General features: G+C 41.8%; 2 protein-coding genes across 2 annotated transcripts in view; one reads left to right on the plus strand and one right to left on the minus strand.

Moving 5' to 3' along the window:
* LOC109466192 (lysocardiolipin acyltransferase 1-like) overlaps positions 1–4316 on the minus strand; it is a 5215-nt gene extending 899 nt beyond the window's left edge. The window contains exons 1-5 of the mRNA XM_019763859.1: positions 3780–4316; positions 1924–2116; positions 1639–1648; positions 904–1092; positions 211–474 (exon numbers count right to left, since the gene is read on the minus strand). Of these exons, the coding sequence (XP_019619418.1) occupies positions 211–474; positions 904–1092; positions 1639–1648; positions 1924–2116; positions 3780–4078 (955 nt within the window). The 5' untranslated portion in view covers positions 4079–4316. The remainder of the gene's footprint in view (positions 1–210; positions 475–903; positions 1093–1638; positions 1649–1923; positions 2117–3779) is intronic.
* A 1337-nt stretch (positions 4317–5653) lies between these two features.
* On the plus strand, positions 5654–11712 carry LOC109465917. The gene is made up of 9 exons (XM_019763403.1): positions 5654–5895; positions 6961–7195; positions 7362–7550; positions 7770–7907; positions 8058–8137; positions 10047–10272; positions 10546–10698; positions 11090–11197; positions 11375–11712. Exons 2-9 carry the CDS (start codon positions 7006–7008, stop codon positions 11443–11445), a joined length of 1155 nt encoding a protein of 384 aa, XP_019618962.1. The 5' UTR covers positions 5654–5895; positions 6961–7005; the 3' UTR covers positions 11446–11712.
* The last annotated feature ends 70 nt before the right edge of the window (positions 11713–11782 follow it).

Genomic DNA, 11782 nt, shown 5'->3' on the forward strand with positions numbered 1-11782 from the left:
TACTATTTTTCCAGCGATCCGCGGAGCCTGGTAGAGGCTAACCAATGTTTAGAGGGATTTAAAACTTTTCAAAACACAAACATTCCAAATATGTCGATACCTGTATTATAACCAAAATATTGCAAATCAAAGAGATATACCAAAACCATAATATGTATAGAATAAGGCCCATTTCTATTATTGCTAAGTTTAAAAAAAAACACAAGTTACCTTTGATGAGTTTCTCCGTGATGTACACGAACCCTTTAGTTCTGGGGTGCAGGACGTACTCGTACTTAGGAAGGTTGGACTTCTCGGCGTACGCGTCGCTTCTTTTCCTGGTGTACTCGGTGAAGTCTGTGCCTTCAGGGAAGAGCAGCAGCTGTGTCCTGTGGCCGATAGACGCCAGATAGTCCAGAACCTTCTTGAGAATCTTTTCGTCCTCCTCCCATCTACGTGTGATGAAGAGGAAACAGCCAGTCTCCAGACCCCAACCTGATAATAACGTAATGAACAAACATCCATTATACATCTTGGTACGTCCGTAGCGACTGTGGGAGCGGACGTAAACTAACCAGGATGGTACACAGGCTAGTACTGGCTAGTACATATTGGTGCCCCATTGGACTATTATAAGCACGGTTCACAACCGAACAAACACATACAGACACGTATAACGTTACACATTCTATCACACTAGTAGGAAAATAATCACTTCATTTCGCAACATCTGTATGTATTTCTTATCAGGGCTCAAAAAACTACTTTCCTGCCAAAGCGTTCAGGCTAGCTTGTCTGGCGCAGGTAATTTTGCATGTTACCTTCACCAGTACAGGTATACAGGCTTAACACCACAAAGCACTATTTCGCGAGTTCTGTGACAGGTATTTTGAAATGAATATGTTTTAAACCCCAGCAGCTCACCTACTCCAGGAACCTTCCTGAGCTCGTTCTTGAGGATGATTTTCTCGTTGGACAGCTGTCCCCGGCGGATGAGGTACATCCAGAGGAACATCCAGTCCAGCCGGGTCCGGTGGTTCATGACCAGCAGGGTTCTCTCTCCAGGCCTGATACTGTCTCCGGTGATACGGACCTTTATACCGTACACCAGCTCTGTACACACGGTAAACAAGGTGACCCTTGCAAATTTATTTCTGTATTACGAATTCCTTGAATGTGTTAATGTGATTAGCAGGTTGGTTGATTATGTTTACCGAAGGAAAACATATTGTTTTTGCTCAATTTCCTCTTCTTCCTCTTCTTCTCCAAACCAAAAAGGTCAATGACCTGAAGCAGACGGCTGTCACCAAGGTAACAGGTGTTGGGTTACATCATGTTGCAATTTTATAGCAGGAGGGATTTAGACTCCTGTTTGACCATATATATATGAATGTGTTTGAGTAAGAATTAACAGAGCAGACCTATGCGAAGGTAAACATTATGTATTTGATTTGCAACTGTTACCTTTCTAGTTCAGTATTAACGTTATATTTATTGTTTTGTCTTTTGAATGCCTTATTTCAGTGTTGATTGGGTTATAGACACTTACTTTTAGGACGAATGGCTACCCAATCTAGCTCCAAGTCTACCTCAGCCATTTTCACGTTATTCCTACCAAACCACCTGTAGACATGATCGCAAAATGGAGGATGAACCTACCTAGTAGTGCCTGAAAAGCAACCAGAAATATTGAATTATTATCATTACAGCCATCAATACAATAAAATGTAGGTTATAAATGCAAAAGAAAAAAGGAAAGGAAATTATTTCAAGCAAAATTTGAGAGCAAGCGAAAAATATATACATGTACCTTACAAAATTTGAGGGCAAGCGTAGCATACATAAGTATAAATTACCATACACCTTAGATATATATATGTACTATATACTAGTATATCTAAGGTCTAAGGCAAGGTAACTGCTAGTGCTAGTATAGACACCCACCACTAAGAAGTACCAGTACCAGGCGATGAGATGGTCCACCACCCATCTATACCAGGTAGGCCGTACCAGCATGAGCGGGAACCACGGCGTCACCACGTACATGGTACCGAACAGATAGGACAGGCAGGCCAGGACCACAAACAATACTCCTCCCACGGGACTCCTCTTCCAAGTCATCTTTACTGTCGCCAAGAGTTGCAGAACTCCAGTCAGAAGCTCTGAGGAAGGTGTCTGATAGACATCGAAACGTAAGCAGGTGAGAACCTTACTGGTTGTGTAAGAAGAAAATTCTATACCCTAAGTATCTTCCAACCTGATGAAATTATTTACGGAAAAAAGGTGTCGCCAAGCTGTAGACGTGATAAAGTGAACAGTGAAACCTAACAACCAAATTAGGAAAATGTATCATTCTTAAAGCGACATTATGTAAGATTTTCACTATTTTAAACATTGTTGTTTTACACATTTTCTTGCGCTATAAGCCTACCTGAGTTTATAATGACATTTGGGGAGTAAAAGACCAACGTCGTTGTGTCACAAAAACGTGTTGGAAACTGCCAACACCTCAGCGCTAGTGCGGATCACGGCATATTGTTTGTTTACATTCTCTTTAAGATCCTCCTAAAAACACATCGGGCCTGGGGAAACTTATTCTGGCGTTATGCTGAGTGGCCGGGAAAGCGAAATAGCAACATGTTGAAAGTTATTGAAAATCATAATCAAGATGAGAAAATGTCAATTATTTATCTAAAGTTATACAGTTTGGGCGCAAAAATCTTACATAATATCACTTTAAAACTCAACCTTGTAAACAGTTAACTTTACCTGGCCGACGTTTCGGTCTTTCACCAGGAGCTGAATGCCCTACTTTCGTATGACGTACCAAGCTGACAAAGCTATTTACGGAACAAAATGCTAATACCTGCGGCTTAACGTGATCCACTACTATAAAGCAACGTTTAAAACGTAAAGGGCGGATGAGTAAATATTTATAACCAGTGTGAAGGCATGCGAAGTTCCTGTATGAACAAGTCAGAAGGAAACGGTTCTGTTTGATATATTCTATAGAACATGTAGTAAAAGAACGCACTTGTTCCGGTTAGACTTCTATAGAACAGTTCTGCATGGAATTCGAACACTCCGAAATGGGAACACTCCTACAATGTCAGAAAGGATGTTTACAGATGTTGGATAGATGATGTTTAACGTTATTTTACCCGAAGAATCTTTAAGATTGGATATGCTAATTGTTTACCAACTTAACCCAAGTACAAGATCAAGACGTTTTCAGCACGGTGAAATGTCCAATTCGGGTCAATGACCTGAGGGTATCCATAAAGTATGCTGCCCCTTGTTTAGCAACACACCCAGAAGACAAGCATGTTTATGTTATACAAGGCCCTGGTTTTCTTCGGTTTTACGCCCCAAAGAAAGAAGTGACTATGTTGTTTAGGTGTATGACGTTCAGTTTAGCCTATCATGTTACAGCAAAAATATTAAGTAAGTTAATGTAATTAACATGAATACTTGTTGCCACAATAGTGTCATACCGACAGATCTGGTTGTATTCGATCTATTGCCCCAGGACTTTGCCCTACTATGCTACTTTCTGATTTCAGACTGGGTCGGCGTGTATGACTGTTCATGGCTTCCTTCGCAACATACCACAACAAAGTCTAGACACAGACAGACTAGGGTCTTTGTTGTGACGCTTTTCACAACAGGTGTTTCATTCAGTGTCAAAGGAATCATTAGAACGAAGTTGTATTTCCGGGTTTCCTTCGAGTACGAAACAAACGACGGCCAGAATAAAACGTAGCTAGTCTTACCTTTCTATAACAACACACAGAACTTACCTGGCGTGGGGTGGGTCCTGTAGAAACACCTGCGCCGTACAGGTACGATGTTTGTCGCCACTGTCACTTGTTGTGCTTCTTGTTCCAGTGTTGTCTACAGGTGAGCCCCGTGACGAGGTTAGGGACAGTACGTTATGTACTGGAGGAGGGTGTCGGTACGCGCAGAAAGTCCCATGCGACATATTTACATGACCGACCCTCCCCAAGGTTAAAATGATTTTTGTATGACCTTTCCCCCATTCCAAAGATGCTATACATGACCCTCCCCATACAGGCACCGACCCTCCCCTTATGGACATTGTACGCTCCCTAAAGATGGCCGTGTGGCTTCGTGTTACAACCTCATTTTGTCAACCACATTTGTGAAAGGTTGTCTAATGGATAGTGTGCGATATGCTGTGTTCACTTAATCAAGGTCCCCCGGATTGTATGTAATGCTAATAGAAAATCCAATACACATTAACCACGTAATGACACTAAGCTGTATGTGGGGAGGGGGTGGGTTGAGTTGAGTTTACACAGATCAATATGTCGGTACTGAAAGGTCAACTTGTACCTGTTCGGCATTTGTCTCACTACTGAGCAAACTCAAATATCGTCGACATTTCGTTCATGATCCCATCCTTAGAAAACCTCTCTAGACCAAACCAATACCTTATATCTTACTGAGTTTATGCCGGGGCTTTTCTGTAGTCGGCATGGGGTAGCTAGGGAGTACATATGAGTCCTGGATAGATTTAACAACTTCATGCCTTTACCTTTATGGATGACGTATTAGAAAGATTTCTTCTTGATGTTGCAAATAAGGTCCTAATTTGCATAGAGTCTACTAGTATTAGTTGTTGATCTTCTCTACCCACCAGTACAAGTTGTCAATCCCTTCCTGCATCATAACCGACCAAAGTCTCACTGAAATATTGATTCCTGCAGTTAAAAGCTGCTATGGGACGCAATACCTATACGGAAAATGAGATATCACAACCGGAAGTTCTGCTGCAGTGCTATAGAAACCCGCCAGGAGGTCCATAATTGGGAACCTGTCATTCGTCATCCACAATTTTTCGAGTTAAGCTGTCCATAGACAGACCAAGCTCCTTGGACAGACCCACGTGCACAGCCAGACAAACGGCATTTAAATGAAGCCTTCTTAACGAAGGTACGGTACCGGCTTCAGTACTAAGACATACGTTGTATGAAATTATAACTTTGAAAAAAAAGCAGAACATGACATGTTCATATATACATTGTAACTCAGTTGTAGCGTTAACGTTTGTATTGTTTTATAGTCTGTATTTCAATGAAGTGACAATTTCGCTACTGTTGTCATTGCGCCAGTACAGCGTTTCCGGCTCTTTCAAACCAAGCCACAAACGCACTATGGGCCAGCAGGTTAGTCCAACCATGCAGCTATGCAGGTGTGTACATGTTGCAATGGCACCTTGCCATGTATGTCGTAATCCTGCCGAACGATTAGCCAACCATGTAGCGTTACCTGGTACGAACCTTGGAATGCCCCCTGCGTGCCCACAGCATGCCCTTACAGCACTGCTTGTGAATGAAACCGGGCGCCGCCCCAGTGTTCGAGGCATGCATCGAGTCTTGTGACTCCTGGCCCGCCGGATGCGCAAATACATTATGCAGGTACTCGGTTATTTGCACTACTCCACACACTCTGTTCTGCCCCCGACGCTCCCAAATTTAAAACACACTTTTCACTGAATTTATTAGCGTTAATGTAAAAGGCAAATTTCTCAGAAGAAACACATTCTTTGGTAGTACATGTAACTACACGTATGTATATCCACGGAGGATAACATCCTTGGTATGTTAGCTAAAGAACGTCTTTCACTGTCTTCGACCTGAAAGCGCGCGAATTTCATACCGACCAATCAGACAAGCGCAGGCAGGTAGGCGCGCGTACAAATGTAGTAGCATGCGGACAGGTACACGGGCAGGTGTAGTACATGCTCTCTTCACGTGTTACACCACTGATGGTTTAAATGGCGTGCTCGTGCTAGGGTTTTCACGTGACTGTTAAAACCGGGTACGAAATTCAGCCAGACAAATACATTAGAGTCTTATTCCGAGCAACTGAGAGGACAGCCACCAGCGTACAGTAAGTAATTTTGTACTTTTTTGTTGAGGTCAGGTACTTAGTGTATATTTAGCTATTCCTTTGTGGAAACTCTCACTCGTGCAATACTAAAGAGGTGTAATGGCGACATTATTGCATTTTGCTGAAAGGATAATGCCGTACATGTCAGAATCCTTCTCACTCGCGTGTCATTTGGAACAAATAAATTGAACAAACCCCTATCATAAACCCTGATAGGCTGTGTAATAGGCTGTGTGCAGAATATTAACTTACTACTTACTTCTCATCAGTTCTCTCGAATCCCATTTTGCATTCTACATTAAATACGAGTGATCCCGGTGTTGAATTAGACCATCAAGCCAAGCACAATCAAATTGTTTCCACATTGATACGAAGTGTGCGAATTTGTATCCAAACAGTTGATGGGCAAAGGGATTGGTTTATTGGAATTCACACCAACAGCTTAAATAGTTGCACAAAGCGCACTCGAAGTTCGAATTTGCTTTGTCATTGCTCTACGGTGAAAGAGAGAGGTGTTAGACTACATGAGCCTATGCAAACACAAACGTATATCATGTCCCCTGGCTATAATAATAATTAACCTTGTGCGCATTGTGGACCTTGTCCAATCAGGTGATGTCGTGCAGTGCATGCCCCCTCTGCGTGATAGCGGGGGATTCCCCTTGACGCCAGCCTTTGTTAAGTCGGCGCACCCTTCCCACCTTTATTGGTTTAACACCTCGTGCTTTTTTCGTGACATTAGCAAGATTGATATCCTGCATCGCAGGATTTGGTGTGGGCGTTTCAACACTGTATTGATTATCACCGATAGCGCTATAATTTTTGTTGCTGTCATATTCTTATGGCAGCTAATGAAAGCCATTAGAATATGGTAGCAATAAGATATAATAAAGCAGTTAACATAAAAGATGTCAAAGGTCTCACTATAAAGCTTGCTATGGAGGTTTGATAGCGATCAACTGTAATTGATATGCATCTTGGTGTTAACTGAACATAATAAACATGGGTGACGTCTTATAAGGCCAACTCTATATCTTTTCAGTCTGTTATTTTTGCATCCTTCAGACAGTGTACATCGTCTGTACTAGATTGGACCAAAGAAAACAAAACATGAGGCCTGCCAAGCCCATACTGGTGATCACCATGCTGGCTGGACGGTTGAGTGTGACTGCCAGCACGGACACTAAAGCCAGTCCCGTCTGTCCTCCCGGCTACGGGTGGGCTCCAGAGCTGAGCGACTGTATGGACTGTTCCGTCTGTGACACTATGCCCAAGACATCGGGCTGTCTTGACTGCAAAGGTATTGGGCTTGAATATAAGTTTTTATTGACGAAGTGTTTTCATCCACAGATGCTTCTACATTTCTCTGATTTGTGTCCGAAATCATTGCTACATTACATTTTAAACGGTCCCATCAATAGTTTATGACACAGATATTTACGCCGTGGTACTTCCTCATTTATCAGGCGAAGAAGAGCCAGTAGTCGTCCCAACCGAGAGCGGTTTTCGGCAGGTTAAAGCACAGAGTGATGACACAGCAAACTTCTATCAATGTCCCAACGGATACGAGTGGTACCCAGACATCGGTGACTGTATGTCCTGTACTGTCTGTGACGACATGCCCGACACCTACATCTGTGATATGTGTGCAAAGGGTAAGTCATTGGGGTAAACTTTTTAAACTCAAATTTCTAACTTACTGTCACTAACATGCATAGATTGGTACCAGACGTCGACGCATGAGCTAAATGTTTTCCTAGGGTGTACAGCTACGTAAACGTTGTAATTATCGATATCGTTAGTTATATGGCGTGTAAACCCTAGGCCTCCAGAACAGTCTGTATAGTAACGTTTCTCGTTATCGATCTTTTCAGACTCAAAGTCTACCCGTGCAAGGTTTCAACCAGGAGTGATTGCTGTGATTGCCATACTGACCATGGTTACTGTCTGCTCCATATCCCTGGCTGCCTGGTGCACCTGGAAGAGGCTTCAAGTCGGTAGAAACAACGGAGGTAAGCTTGTCAGAGAAGAAAACTTACATTGACTTAAAAATTGAAACGGGACAGGTCGATGATTGGTAAAATATGTACAATAGACAGAATTTGCAGTCGCAAGGCATCGTTTTCTTACATAGATTTTGTTTTCTTCCTTATTACCCACAGATGACACAGATTCCGAGGCTAGACAACCTATTCAGGAAACGGCCGATCCGGACGAGAGAATTTCAGGCATAGAGACCGTCGTATAGAAATGTATCAAATGGATATTGAACTGTTAACTGGTATATATGACGTACTTGTGGTTATATTATGTCATAGAAAGAACAAAATTGCTCGAAAAAGGAAAAGGATGTATTGTTAACCCCGTGTACTTGTGATAGAGTATATACTGTATAATTATTTTGCTGTAAAAATATTTAAAGTTGCAGCTGCTTTGTGATCAAAAAGAGTTATATCATCTTAATGTATTACTACTTTACATTTATAGATATATATGGGGTATCAATGTATCAAAACACATATACTCTTCAATACAGATCTGATATATTATGGAATGGAAACATCTGTGGTCTGAATTCTCTCTGAACAAAATTGCTCGAAAAAGGAAAAGGATGTATTGTTAACCCCGTGTACTTGTGATAGAGTATATACTGTATAATTATTTTGCTGTAAAATATTTAAAGTTGCAGCTGCTTTGTGATCAAAAAGAGTTATATCATCTTAATGTATTACTACTTTACATTTATAGATATATATGGGGTATCAATGTATCAAAACACATATACTCTTCAATACAGATCTGATATATTATGGAATGGAAACATCTGTGGTCTGAATTCTCTCTGAAGTTCAAGGACTTAAATTATGTAATCTTCGAAAATTTATATTCAACAACGAAAGAGGATAGTCTGGATAGTCATCAGTTTCCCTTGCTCTGTTGCACATATAATACGCTAGTGTACGTTGGGGTGCCAGCAATACTCCACACTCACAGCAACTAACGCACAAGTAACATACCCCTGTCACGTGATTGCGTACCACGTGATGTTACGCATGCGCGTTAAAGTTCGCCGGTACCGGCCGGTACAGGTCGTGGTCCAACTTCAGGCCAGTGTGACTGACGGCTCGATCAGTAAGTGACGATATTCAACTAACATAACTTTTTATAAAGTTTACTTGTATTTAATTTACCGATGGTTACCTGCATGTGATATACAGCCTTGCATACCACCTGAAATCGCGTACTAAACCATATAGCCACAAGTAGGTAAGTAACTTGACACTAGTTTACAATTGTTTTACCTCGCTTGCCTACGTGACAGCAAAAACGTGCAACCCATTCGGCGTACGGGGATTCCCCTGGCATTGTGGGATATAGTGTGGCTGATGTAATCATGACTTAGCGACTTTGATTGCACATCGCCCATCGAAAAATGAACAATTACACTTCATTAACTGATTCAGTGGCTGTGTTTAGAAGAGGGTCACTATCATAATAGAAATCAGAAATTTACCATTCGTGATTGTACCATACCATACAGTATACTAGCCTCCTGTGCAGGCCCCGCGGCGGTGGGGAAGAGGTTTTAACGCGTTAGCCGGCCATCCTACATAGCCGCCGAGAGAAAGTTCCATTCCGGAAAGCAACCTTCTTTCGGCGGCTATGTAGGATGGCCGGCTATATTAAACTAACGCGTTAAAAACTCTTCCCCACCGCCGCAGGGCCTGCACAGGAGGCTAACAGCATACATTTCTTGATACAAATACGATGATTGTTGGTCAGGTGTTGTTACGAAGTACTCACACTGCACTGGCAGCCAAGTTGGCTGAATTATACAAAGTGTTACAGATTAAAAACTTTGAGAACACAAGTTACGTACAGAGCGTAGTACTTAAAGTTACTAGTAATCGTGGGTGTTCACAAATGTCAAAACCTTTGAAATACGCATTAAAAAGAACGGCATTGACGACTGTAGTTCAAAAAGTAACAAGTTCCAATTAGATATTAATGGATGGGTCCATTAAAAACAGAGACAGGCTATTTTCAGATGCTTATTGCTGAGGCTTATTGCCTGAAAGAGGAGGGATTCATCTGTGCATTCTGCAGACAGTAGATGAAGCATGCCTTTATGACTTTATTTTTATAGGTAGTATACGTCAGCCTTTGAAACATCGGTGGATTTGGGAGCCGCAGAGATCAACATGAGGGGTGCTGTCCCATCAGCGCTATGCGTCTGCTTGGCGACTGTCGCCATGGCAACGCCGGCCCCCTTCACCTGCCCCCGAGGTCATGTGTGGAACTCGGTCGTTAATGACTGCATGTCTTGTGACGTGTGCGAACATTCTCCTGCCACATCCATCTGCGGATCTTGCCCAGGTTATTGAATTTTCACAGCATCGATATAGTAGAATGATATTTAAAAGGGCTTCTCTTGATTTACGTTCGACTTGGGTATTTAATATTATTAGTCAGTCATCAATGTCGGATGGTTAGTGTACTGTGCACACACCAGTTTATCATATTCACAACTAACGTAAGGAATTGCTGTTACAAACACACATGTATGGGTATTTTTTGAACATCAAAGGTTATCGTAAGAAGACACTAGTCTCTGTTGTTGCTCATTTGTACTGTTTGAACTTGTCATAGGTGCCATGACGCTTGAAAAGTCGGTGGACGATCGACCTGCGAATGAGCCCGTCTGTCCTCCTGGTTTTGAGTGGGAGCCTGTCCTGAGCGACTGTCTAACGTGCGATGTGTGCGCCAGTGCACCTGATACCAGCATCTGCAACAAGTGTTCAGGTAGTAGCCATCATCATGACTGTTTATCCCACAATGTATAATAAAGAAAGATATAATTTTGAAAATATGTCATAAAAACATTTTAGCTACTACATGTATGTGGTGGTGTGTATCATGTCCACGTTGTTGTAAAATCGCAAGCGACCTCGAAAAACAAGTTTATTAATTGTAGCTCCTTAGCAAGTTGTTATAAACAGACCATTTGAGTTGTATATGGCTGCTATATACAAAGTCCATTTGCTGTACAATGTTCCCAACAACACGTGAATGACTTCAGTAATTTACTACCTGTGGGTATTGAGTCAAATGTCACTTAAAAAGTGATCTCTACATATGGATATGCCTATTTGCATGTGCATCATATACATCGTATTCTGTTTTAATATATCAGCAAAACAGGGACTTAGTGCAGGAGGGATAGCCGGCATTTCCGTGTCCTCTGTCGCCCTGGTGTTAGTCCTGTCTGCTGTGCTCGTCTATGCAAGGAAGCGGTACAAAGGTACAGATAATCTGATGACTATGCCAATCAATTGTGTACTTCAAGTCACATGTTATTTGTAGGGAGCGAACTTCTGTCGTATGTCAGGACACGCTTCGAAAATGTCCAGCATTATGAAGAATTGGTTACAGGACAACTTCTGACAATGACATGATTCAGTATGCATTTGTTTTACAGAAAGACAGCTGGGATATCCAATACAGACTACGGACCGGGATATGGAAGGGCAGGCAATCGTAACCCAGTAACATTTGTGTGAAAAAAGCAAACCTTGCATACTAGTGATGCTATATGTAACAGTAGAGCTGTGGATTTCGTGGTGAATGAAACACTGCACTTTTGTTCGTTTTTGAAACTAGGAAAACACTGAACGATCTACAAGGCATGTAGTAAGGAAATTTTACCTTTACTGACTTCTTGTTTCTCAATATGTGATTGCTTCGTCTGAATGCTACATTTAGCAGGATGTAATGTGCACTTTTGTCAACTTTCTCGACATTCGTTTGAAATAAAGCTGCGGGTAAATCATCTCTGGTGATCTTTCTTGATTAATCGAGTCTAGGAGAAAAGGGGGAGAAATGGAGA

This window comes from Branchiostoma belcheri, unplaced genomic scaffold (genome assembly GCF_001625305.1).
Source record: "Branchiostoma belcheri isolate BF01 breed outbred unplaced genomic scaffold, Haploidv18h27 scaffold16, whole genome shotgun sequence".
Lineage (NCBI taxonomy): Eukaryota > Metazoa > Chordata > Leptocardii > Amphioxiformes > Branchiostomatidae > Branchiostoma > Branchiostoma belcheri.